Source organism: Alexandromys fortis, unplaced genomic scaffold (assembly GCF_014885135.2).
Source record: "Alexandromys fortis isolate MF-2015 unplaced genomic scaffold, M_Fortis_MF-2015_v1.1 scaffold_242, whole genome shotgun sequence".
NCBI classification, from domain to species: Eukaryota; Metazoa; Chordata; class Mammalia; order Rodentia; family Cricetidae; genus Alexandromys; species Alexandromys fortis.
The window spans coordinates 693,565-705,753 of record NW_026068123.1 but is presented as its reverse complement, the minus strand read 5'-3'; the positions used below and the strand labels follow the sequence as shown (position 1 = coordinate 705,753).

Genomic DNA, 12,189 nt, shown 5'->3' with positions numbered 1-12,189 from the left:
AAAGAAAAGAGTAACGCATTACCCTGGCTGGCTTAAATTCAGAATGTTTGGTTTTTGCCAAAGACCTGTTTTGGGTGGGAGTTGAAGGCCCAGAGGAGATGTATGGAGTAGGTAGGTGGTGGTGGGGGCTGACACAGGATGGACATGGCCTAAGGATGAATTGAGATGGCTACCAACAGCATTTCCCCAACAGGGAGGGGAAAAAAGCACAGTAGTATATACCCTATGGGGGCATGTGAGCTGAGGTGGGCTTGAGATCTGGGATTAAGATATCTAGCATTGACATTGGCACCAGTCACTTGTTAATGAAAGGGTCGTATGTTCCTTTTGCCAGAGATAAGGAAAATCACTGCTTTAGGAAGCAGAAACACTGCTTCCCACAATGGAGACCCTTATCCAAATGACTGACCTTGGGAAAAGGACTTCTTCTGGGGACCAGACACTGTTCTACAAATTTTTAATCTTGCTATGTGGGCTTGCTCCCCTCATAACGCTCCCAAAAGGGACGATCCTGCTATCTTCCTCTTTTCCCATCATACCGTGCCATAGTAAGTTCTCTATACTTACTAACTGAACTCTTGCTCTTCATGGGCTCTGGATCTGGACTGTAGGCATTTTATCCTTGGGATCAGCTTTGTCTGGTAAATCTCTAACATTGCTATTCTTGGTGAAATTAATTAGGAGGGCACAATGGAATTCTTGGTAAGTATTATTTTGTTTATAGAGAGGTTACCATTGTACATATTTTTATCCTTTACTAAAGCCTGCACAAAATTTCCTAAAGGGAAATGCATTAATATTGAGAATCATTGAAAATGAAAGTAGAGCCACGCGGTAGTGGCCACACCTTTAACGGGAGACAGGTAGGAGGATCTCTGTGAGGTCAAAGCCAGCCTGGTCTACAAAAGCTACTTTCAGGACAGCTAGGGCTGTCACACAAGAGAAACCCTGTCTCAACCTCCCCCCCCCTCCCGCCCCAAAAGAAAGTGAAAGTAAAAGATGCGGAGAAGGGTGGTCTGCAATGTGGAAATTCTGGAACTTTGCCCAGCAGCAGTGGTCACCGTGCAGTCCACGCCATTTCTTGTTCAATATAATATATACACATTGCCATGAAGGTTTGCTGCAAGCAAGCATGAGCTTTTCCATTTGAAAGTAGCACTGATGAGATCAAAGGCGAGTCTGAAGTCGTAGTGCATTGTGATTGGAAGCTGTGTAAGGAAAGTCCTGACTCCAATCCCAGCAATACCAATAGAAAAGAAAAAGAAAGAAGAAAATGAACCCAATCCACTTCCATAATTTAGTAACATTAGGCCCCAGTCTGGGGCCAAAGGTAGATACCAGTTCTTGTGATCAGACTGTACCCATGACTACCCATTGGGCTACCAGATACTGTCCCCTTAGCCCAGTCTTCCTGTGGGGCTCTTCCCACCCTTGTCCTGGTGATCCAGCCTTCCTACTGAGCTCCTGCCTAGGAGGGCTGTGGGAATGCAGCAAGTGTGCCTGCTGCCCTCTGCTGGTGTGTGCGCGCTTGCACGTGTGCATTTGTGTGTGTGTGTGTGTGTGTGCTGCCTTCTTTGCTGTTCTGTACTCTATACTCACAACCACCCCTGCTTCCCTCTAGATTCTTCTTCTGATTGACATTGAGCAGTCCTACATCAACACGAACCATGAAGACTTCATTGGATTTGCCAAGTATGTACTTACACAGCCAGTGACACAGGGGCAGCACTAGAGTGTCTGTCCAGCTGGTGGGAATGCTGGGCCAAGTGCAGAGTCATTTGAGAATGTCTTAAAACTTTTGGGGGCTAATCATGACTTTTGTCACAGTGTCTTCACCCAGCAGTCTACCTGTGGATATCTCAGGGTCAACGTGGGGGTTCTATGCTCATGCTTAGGGAAGGGGGTAGCCAGCCAGGTTCACACCCCTGCAAGACTTCTCAGAACCTTTCATTGGCCAATACACACCCAACTCCTGGCCTTTCCATATTCAGAGCACCTCACACACTCTGCTTTCCACATACGTACTGTAGATTTAAAACCAGAACCTTGGGCTGGGAATTTGTCTCCATTGTTAGCACACTTGCCTAGCATGCACACGGCCATGGGATAGACCACATAACCAGGCGTGGTATCTGGCGTATTGACCCTGGGTCAGCCATTACCACTGGACCAGCTGGCAGACTTGAGTGCCACTGGGGGTGTTCTGGTGGGTCATGCGGCTTCTCTTCACTGTGGTTAATAAGACACCAGCACACAACAAAGACCATCTCGCTTGTGTCTGTCTACTAGTGTACTTTCACTCCAGGCCCAGCCAGGTCCTCCTGCCTGCCCACAGGAATTTCCTGTGCAGACACAGACAAGGACAGTATGTTCAGGACTCCTGGAAGTCCAGAGGGTCTTCCTGGGGGGGGGGGGGGCTGTGGGGCCTGACTTTAGGGTTCTGGAGACCTCTTGACAAAGGAGAGCCTTCTAGGTTGGTGCTCCAGGCAGAGTTGATGAAACATCTGTTGTGGGCCAGGCACAGGGCAGCTGAGGGAAGTGAGTGAAGGAATGACGTATAGCCCAGGGCCCTAGCTGGGCCATTTCTTCCCTGGTGTGGGTTGCACCATGTGCTGGGGGTGCAGCCTCTTTAAATCTTGTTCTCCCAGCTGTGCATGGACAGCAAGTGCCCCACTGATTGGTTGCTGCCGGTTTCCTCACCTCAATGTCTCTGCTTCTCACACTTCATCCACAGTTCCTTCTCACAATCTCTCCTGTTTTTCCTTTGACCTCTTCACTTCTTTCTCTGGATTCCGGGGCCTTCCCACTTACCCAGCTGTTACTATACTGAGGAGCTGGTCACAGGGTGGGTATTGCCTGCTGTGTGCCTCTTTCCCTGGTGTGTGACCTGGGGTGCACTCCCTGGGAGGCCTCAAGCTTGTTGGGGATGTTCCAGGAGCCCCTGGATTACAGCAGAGCTACTCTTTGAGCTAAGGCCCCACCCAGGTCTGTGGAATGGACAGTGGGTAAGACCCCAAAATGGCTGTCCCTATAGGGCACACAGATTAGGGAGTGAGTGGGTGGTTGAGGATAGCAACAAAAAGCCTGAGGGACCTGGAGAGACCCTTCCGAGGAAGTAGGCTGAGGAGAAGAATTTAGATTACTTGCCATGGTACCCGAAGTCTCTGATTAGGGCCAGGGAAAGGTGTCACCGTCTCTGCTGCTGTTTAAGGGAGCCACAATACAATTCAGATACGTTACATCAGGGTCCTTGTCATCACACAGTCTTGCTGTGAGTGATGACTTACTTATTCCTTTGTGTGAGATGTCCCACCTCCTTCCTTTGTTTCACGTCCTAGACCCCAGAAGAAAAGCCCTGAGGGCTGCTAACGTGGCCTGCTTGGTAGAGCACTTGGTAGAGTGTGCGGCCAGTCCAGCACCAGATCAAAGGGACACGATAGCACACACCTATCATCCCACCCAAGAGACAGGGTGATCAGCTCAGAGTCACCTTTGCTATATATCTGAGTTAGAAGCCAGCCAGGACTATAAGAGACCTTCCCTTAAAAAAAATTAAAAAATTAGGGCCAATAAGATGGCTTAGCAGATAAAAGTGCGTGGTGTACAAACCACGTGACTAGTTAGAGCTCCACATTCACAATGGCGTGTCTCCCAAAAAAATTACGAAAAGTTTTAAAATAAAACAAGTCCTGGGGTGATAGTGTTAGGATGAGCACTGGGTGGGATTCTACATCAGTTCTTAGTTTTCCAGTCCTTAACAATCTAGAATAAGGAGCCCATCTCCTTCAAATGCACTCACCCTGACCCCATTAGGTAACCCTGGCTAGGCTCAGATTCGTGCTCTGCCCACCTTAGCTTCCCACTTGCTGGGGTTGCTAGCCTGCACTCCCTTAACTGCCACTTGAGACTCAGCTGGCCTGCACTGTTGGCAGTCTCAGAGCAGCCAGCGGGGAGTGAAGCAAGCCGTGTTGCTGTTGGTATCTTCTGCAGTCTTACAACTAGAGCTGTAAGATGAGGCTGGAGACAGGGCACAGTGGTCAAGAGCACTGGCTGCTTCTACAGAGGACCTGGGCTCTTTTCAGAGCCCACTTCAGGTGGCTCACAACCACCTGCAACCTCAGCTCCAGGGGATCCAATCAATGCCTCTGGCTTCTGCCTCCAGGGGCACCTGCACATATGTGGTACACACACACACACACACACACACACACACACACACACATATCTTTGGGGGAGTTATTTTTGTTGTTTGTTTTTCAAGACAGTGTTTTTCTGTGTAACAGTCCTGGAACTCACTCTGTAGACCAGGCTATCCTTGAACTCACAGAGAACCACCAGTCTCTGCCTCCTGAGTGCTGGGATTAAAGGTGTGTGCCATCTCTGCCCAGGATCTTTATTCTTTTTCTTTCTTTCTTTTTTTTTTTGTTTGTTTGTTTGTTTGTTTTTTGTTTTTTGGAAAATACAACAGAGAAGTGACAGGACACAGTTGTTCTCAGGTGGTTATACAATGTTAGAGCAGTGCATAAATGAAAGCCAGTGTGGAGAGGGAACTAAAATAGCCTGCCTAGAGGGACCGAGTGCAGAGTGCTTACCTGACATACACAAAGACCTGTGTTCCATCCCCTGCCCCTCATAAACAGGTATAGAGGCACTAGATTGGTAAAGGCAAGAGGATCAGGAGTCAAGGTCATCCTAGGCTATGTGTGGGGTTTGAGGCCAGCCTGGGCTACTCGAGGCCCTATCTCAAGACAAATCATAAGCCTGATATTGCACAATCCCAGCACTTGAGAAGCTGAGGCAGGCAGATCTCAATCAGTTACTGGCCAACCTGGTCTACATAGTGAGATTCAGGACAGCCAGGGTTACTTAGTGAGACCCTGTAAGGGGGGGCCGAGGAAGAGAGAGGAAAAGGGAGCTAGAATTGCTGCGGATCCGTGAGGGAGCGCTCGCCCAGCTTATATGAGGTCTTGCATTTGGTCTGCTGTAATCCCCTTTAAAAAGTGAGGGTGGAGAGTGTGACTATTGATGAGAAAACATGCAGAGACCTCTTCTACGTCTCTGGCTTGAGTCAGGCTCTTCTAGCCAGCCTCGTTGGCCAGTGTGAACCCCAGAGTCAGGGTTTATCATGAGAGCCATTTCTAGACTGATGTAGACTTGGGTGGGAAGAGAACGTGGTATGTTGTACTCAGGTTCCCCTGGAGCCAGCTCCCTGTCCCATTTCCCCTGCATCTTACACCTTCTCTTTGAAGCTTTAACTTCCCAGTGACTTGTGGGAAATAGCTGGTGCTTCTAGAGTGGCCGTGAGAAGGTTCTAGAAGCTAGGGTTAGGCAAATACATTATTCTTGTTTCATGTACTCTATGTGTCCTCTGCATATAGGGGCCACATCCTTGCCTCTAGCTTTAGTGGGTCAGTGTGCTTCTAGGGAAAACACCCCAGCCTGGGCTACTGGGGTCTCTGTTTGCCTCCTCCCGCATCTCATCCGAACATGCCTTCTGTTTCTGTTACAGTGCCCAGCAGAGGAGCACACAGCTGAACAAGAAGAGGGCCATACCCAATCAGGTAGCTCCCCTGCCTCAGCCGTCATTCCCTTCTGGGGATAGAAACACACTGAACCCCCATCATAGCACTTGATACGGGAACTGACACTTGAGTGGCCACTCACTCTGTCAGCCTCTGGTCCACATAGCTGTTAGGGCTATGGCTCCCACAGGGCTTAGAGACCAAATTCCAGCACCCAGAGGCTTCATCTGACATCTAAGGTAAAAGTTAGAGTTGACCCTCAAAGTAGGAGAATGTGTAGCAATCACCCCGAGGAGTAAGCAAGCAGATTGTGTTTCCTAACTCTTGGCCCCAGGAACGAATCAGGTAGGTAGAAGACGTGGAACATGCCACAGGCAGCTCAGGAAAGATGGAGGTGGTTTGATCCATACCTGGAAACCCCCAAGTTTCCTTTATATCTTACCCCAGCTTTAGAGGCCTTGTATATTTATGAATGGCTTCATAAATACCAGTATTATATGTCTGGTTGGGCTTTTTCTATCCAGTTTCTGCTACTGTCCCCCAACCCCCTTCCCATGTCAGGCTGGAGTGAGGGTGGGGTGCTGTGCTGTTGTATCTTGCACGATTTAGAGCGAGATTTGGGAGAAATATAACAATTGCATGATTTTGAATTTTCTTTTTTTTTTTTGCGCTTGCCATAGGTAGTACATATGTTGTTGCTTTTTTGTTTTGAAGAAGATAATGAATTAAATATTAACACCATGAATATAATTAATAGCATGTCATTTTTTTTCTTTTGCTGTTTTTTGTTCCTCTGCTCTTCTTTCTCCTGTCATTGTGCTTTTTCCGCTCTTTCTTTGTCCCTTCACGTCCCTTCCATCTCTCTTCTTCCTATTCTTTCTTGATTGACCCACAACCCTAACTTTACATTCTCAAAGGGGGAGATCTTGGTAAGTACCTGCTTAGTGTGGTAGCTAACTTAGAGAATCTAGTAGCAAAGGAGGTCCACCCTTCACCTTCTACTCAAACAACTAAAAAATGAACTAACCGGGGAGCCACATGTCACTGCTGTCACTGGACCTCTTGTCCTGGGTATCTTTTGCTCTCACAAAAATACTAACCAATTGCTTTCTGGGAGGCACACTTCTCTGGCTGGTTCCTACAGGTTCTCCTGGTGTCCATAGTTGAGAGATGGCAAATACGCAGTTCACATATAGCCTCCATCCCCCCTCAGCTTCCTAACCATGGAAGATTTTGCTCAGATCCTGCTGGAATTCATTCTTGCCGCTGCCCACCCTTATCCTTTCTGCCTTCTGTGCAGACATCACTGACTGACCAGAGCCTGTGTTATTACCACATGTGGAGATTTGCCCTTTCTGTGCCTATGGCAGACGTGACTAAGTGATCCAACACTTCTTCCTGTGATTTTCCTCCACAGTGAGCCTGGTGCAGACATTGCTAATCAGTCCTGGCATTCTTTCTTAATATGCATACCATCAACTCCCCATTCTCTAGCTGTTGTGACTGATTGTTGTAATTTTTTAATTTCTCCATGTGCTATCCTACTCCTTGTACCCATGACGAGCATAAATAGTTAGATTACCTCTAGCCTACTGCCTCTGTGGCAGATAGGATGATCCATGTGGATGTTCAGTTCCACTCTCCCCCTGTTCTTCTCCATTGCCTGGGACAGACATCACTAATTAATCCCAGTACGTTGTTGCTGTGCTCCTGGGCAGCTCCCATCAGTCAGTTGGTGCATATTGTATTTGCCATCTTAACTGTGGGTAACTTCTTCCCTTTGCACAAGGGCTGGGAGCTGGGGGTGTCAGAAGGGTGCGAGGCCCAGCTCTGTTGAGAGCTGATTCTAGGTGGAGGTACTCCCTGCGAGCAGCTTGGCCTCTAGCCCTGGCAGGCTCCTTTCTCCAGAATATTTTCCTGCTGCTACCGCTGCCCTCTGCAAAGATATTTCTGGGGTTTGGAGCCTTTGTAAAGGTTGAGCCAATTCTGTGCCAGTGGTGGGTCCTTGATGGGCCTGGGTCCTGGCAAAAGCAGGCTGGGTCAAGGTTGAAGCCTGGGCCAGTGTTAGAGAAGAGGGGCCAGGGACTAGGTCATTCTCAGGCCATGAGTAAATCAGTCAAGTACTGCTTTTCCCCTCTAGCCCAGATAGCCATTGTTCCTACCTAATTCCATTCTTCTGGCCACAAAGCCATGTGCAGTCACAGCCTCTGGGTACCCAAGCCATACTTGGTCTTCCAGGTGATCTTCACCCAGGGAGGAAACCATCATGGCTCCTGCTGAGCTCACCTTGTTTTCCAAGCCACCAGGATGGGCCCTCTCTCTTCTGTGTGCCTGCATACCTATCATTGTGTACCCCAGAAATGGGAGCCTTAGTTGCTTCTCCTGTTGCCACACCTCTCCCCTGCTTCTTTATCATCCTAAGACCTTGGGTAGCACTATTATATTACCTGGGTTCCCAGTTTGCCTTGGAGATAAGGAGGCACAGCCTTCTCTGTTTCCTGGGGTCAGTCTGTATCTACTCATAGGGCAGAGTTTTGTCTCAGACTGCATGGGGGTGTTCCCACGGGCAGGGGCCTGGAAGGGAAGGGTGTCTTGGGACCTATTGTCAGCCCATGTGCCCTGAAGCCCAGTCAGCCCCTCTGACTGCTCTTACCCTTAGTGGAGGCAGCTGGGCCAGACCTCCAAGGGACGATGGCACACCTGATGATGTGTACAGAGACCCTACCACATGAGATTGCTCTTCTTGGGGTATGGTGGCAGCTTGAGCCCAGTTTCTTTCCCTTAACATGTGGAGACTGAGGCTAAGCCCAGGGAGCTCTTGTCTAAGTGAAAGGGCCTCTACCATGCTGGCAGGACAGAACACAGCTGTAGGTCGCCAGCCTAGGTGGTCTGGGGTCAAGGGTTTTTGTGGAATGCTGAACCTTCAGAGCTGAGCCCAGGGCATTCTGGTATGAATCAGTATGAGGCAGTCACTCTTGTTCCTAGCATGGACATCGAGCCCTCCCTGGGCCTCCAGGCAACTCTAGGAGTCTGAGGTCTTCTGACCTCCCAGGGAGAATGAGGGATGCCAAGTGGCAGCTTATGCTGTTCCCAACCCGAGAAGGGACTTCAGTGGTTTACAGGGGTCCCTGAAACTTTACTGACCGCTATAGCTTTCATGGTCTGCAACTTGGAGCCCGCATGTACCCACTGTAGCAGAGTAGGTGCACACAGGCCCTGTTTAGGTGTGGCGGCTTTGGAGGCCAACAGGATAAGGAAGGGGAAGCCTCAACTCCAGGCCCCAGACTGTTTTAGGTTCTCCTACTCCATCCTACCTGGGATCCCTGACATCAGCCTCCCCAACTACCCATGGCTATGCACAGCACATGCTCTGCTGCCTCAGTCCCATGCATCTCTGTTGCCACCTCTGCATGCTTCCGGCTGTCCCCCAGAATCCCCAGGTCGGGAGGTGGGGGGCTCAGGCCTACATGTGCCTCCATGTCCCAGGGATCACAGGAACATGAAAACATGACCCCCCCAGTCTGCCTGTGCCTAGTAGTCAGGTGAGTCCCCAGGCTGGCCTGGCTTCTGTTCCCCATCCAGATGACAGATAAGGCCCAATGAGCCCTTTCCATGGAAGGTCTCCCAGCCCAGACCCCTGGGTTGTCATGCATTGAAAAGTACACTCGCTATGCTTGAAGTTAGCTGGGACATGGTCCCAGTCTGCTGACCCTTTCAGGGTCCCTAGAAATAGTCCCTAGCACTGGTCACCTGCACACGGAAGAGCTTGTGGGAGGGTGCCACCTCTGTGGATCAACCCCAGGAAGTGCCAGCCATCGCGTGGTATGGGTTCTCCATCAAGGCATCTCTGCTTACTTTGTCTGACCCAAGGAAGTGCAGTTCTTAATATCCACTGCTTATGACCTAGTCCCAGCCCCCTGGCCTAAGGCCCTTGCCATTCCTAGGATGTCCATTTCGTTTTGCATGCCATTCAAATCACTCTAACCACAGAGGGCCTTCTAGGTCCCAGCTCGCAATTTTATCCCTGGGCTAGTGATTTGCTTTCTATTTGTCTGTATCTCCATCCATCCCCACCCCTGTCCCAGCTGCCTGTCTGATTCCCAGCTGGGATTGCATGGGTTGATTAGGAGCTAGGATCTGGCTTGGGGCTGGAGGTAACCCTGCCACAGAACCAGGCTTCCATCCATTCTGGGGAGGGGCATGGGGTGGACGAGGCAACAAGGCTGTCCTCCCTGCTAAGATGAGTTCTTCCCACCAGGTGATCCGCAGGGGCTGGCTGACCATCAACAATATCAGCTTGATGAAGGGCGGCTCCAAGGAGTACTGGTTTGTGCTGACAGCTGAGTCCCTGTCTTGGTACAAGGATGAGGAGGTGAGCAGTTGGGGACAAGGGTGGCCTGCTAAGGTGAGAGAAGGAGGTGATTCCAAAACCAATTCCCTTTGCCAGCACTCATTTGTTCCTTCAGTCACTTGAGAAAGAGAGTTTACAGTCAGGCATGGTAACATGCTGAAATCTCCACACTGAGAAGGAGTACAGGCAGCCTAGGATATGTGGTAACTTCCAGACCTGTCCAGGTTACATAGGAAGAGTCTGTCTCAAGGCCCAGGAGCAGACAGTTTAGTGGGGAAAGTACTTGTCCTGCCACAGAAGACCTGACTGCAATCCCAGAACCTATGCAGTGTGTGCTCATAGTCTCAACAGGTAAGGCAGACACATGGCCTGCTGGCACATTCCAGGCAAATGAGAGGCCTATCTCAAAAAGCCAGAGGGTAGCACCTGAGAAATGATACCTGAAGTGGTTGTCTGGCTTCCATATGCGCACATATGTGTGCCTACACATACAGATGTACATAGGACCTTCACAAAAGAGAAACAAAAGAGAAAAATCGGATGAGGGCTATAGCTCAGTCAGTAGAATCCCTGCTTAGCACACATGAAACCTTGGGTTCCATCCTCACTCAGCATCACATGAACCAGACGTGGTGGTCGTGTCTCTGATGCCAACACTCAGGATCAAGAGTTCCCGGCCCCATCCTTCAGTACTAATTCAAGGGTAGCCTTGTTTCCCTGAAACTTTACCATGCATACATTTCTCTATGAAGGGTGGACCCTACCCTGAGTTCTCTGCCACTGTTAAGGGAGCTGAGGGGAGATCTAGTCCCAGGTCTCGCACAGGGCCCTGCTCCCAGCATGCACTCCAGTGGTTTGTATCCGCAGTCACCTCTGTAGGGTCTTCTAGCCACCATATATATAGGAGGGACCCTTCACCATCAGTGTACCAAAGGGGTGCTGGGGCTTAAGCATGGTGGAGCTGCATGTGACAGACAGAAAACCTGTTCCTGTATATTTCATTGTCCCTTCTTAGAAGCTGGCCAGCTGGTGCCCTGGCCCCTGAAATGGTATAGGTACTGTCACTGGCAAGGCCAGACTTCTCTGGTCTTTTTTTTTTTTTTTTCCAAAAAAACAAAACAAAAAGAACACAGGCTGGATTTGAATTCACTATGTAGCTCAGGGTAACACTGTGGTCCTCCTGCCTCAACCTCCCTGTGCTGGGATGACAGGCATGCACCACCACATTGGGCTTATGAGGCAAGAATGGAGTTCAGAGCTTTGTATGTGTTAAGGAGACACTCTACCCACTGAGCCCCAGGCTTCTCTGGTTTTTGCTGTGAGGTTTGGGAGGACAAAGATGGAGGTGACCCACTCTGGAGACTTGTTGGAGTAGGTAGAACTGGGGCAGCCGGACAACTGAAAGGCAGGGGGAGTTTCAGCATGCACCTTTAAATCCTAGTACTCAGAAGGCAGAAGCAGAGGGGCTGCAGAGATGGCTGAGCAGCTACGAGCACCATCTGTTCTTATAGAGGATCAGGGTTCAATTCCTAGTACCCACATGGCCGCTCACAATAGTCTATAACTCCAGTTCTAGGGTACCTGACACCCTTATGTAGGCAAAACCTCAATGTACATAAATGGAATTTTTTTTAAAAAGGCAGAGGCAGGAGGATCTCTGTCAGTTAAAGGCTTACAGAGTTCCAGGACAACCAGGCCTATTACAAGAGAAACCTGTCTTGAAAAACAAACAGAAAAAAAAGATAGAAAGCTTGCATGCCCACAAGGCCTCACCCCGTGCCAGGCTCACAGATTAGGTAAGGCCACACAAAGCTACATGCAGAAGGCATGTTCCTCTATTTCTTTATAGACTTTAAATGTGTTACATTTATTTATGTGAGTGTATGTGCACAATCGAGACAGAGGACATGGAAGTCTGAAGGCAACTTCCAAGACTTGTGCTCTCTCTTACCAGTCAGACTCAGATGGGTAGCATTGGCTGCCAGCCCCTTTTCCCACTGAGCCATCTTACGGGTCCTCAAGTCCACCTTGGGATTGGCACTGCCATGGCTAGGTGAGGAAACTGAAACCTTGGAAGGTGGCTAGCCTCATGTTGCAGAATAAGGAAGGGTTCCTGTTGGGGGGGAGCTCTCTGAGGGACACCTCTGCCCTGAGTTCAGGCCATTCCCACACCCAAGACGGATGTGTTTATTCAGGGGTGTTTGACGATAATGCCTGGCTTCCCTTTTCCACATAAGGCCACAGGCTTACTTTTGGATGATTCTAGAACCTGAAGGACTTTATCAGTGAGCTACCATGAACATTTCTGGGGTATCT

General features: G+C 49.5%; 1 protein-coding gene across 1 annotated transcript in view; it reads left to right on the top strand.

Annotated features, from left to right (window-relative positions):
• Dnm2 (dynamin 2) overlaps positions 1–12,189 on the top strand; it is an 86,180-nt gene that overhangs the window by 63,982 nt on the left and 10,009 nt on the right. The window contains exons 11-14 of the mRNA XM_050125513.1: positions 1,622–1,692; positions 5,510–5,561; positions 6,440–6,451; positions 9,781–9,894. Of these exons, the coding sequence (XP_049981470.1) occupies positions 1,622–1,692; positions 5,510–5,561; positions 6,440–6,451; positions 9,781–9,894 (249 nt within the window). The remainder of the gene's footprint in view (positions 1–1,621; positions 1,693–5,509; positions 5,562–6,439; positions 6,452–9,780; positions 9,895–12,189) is intronic.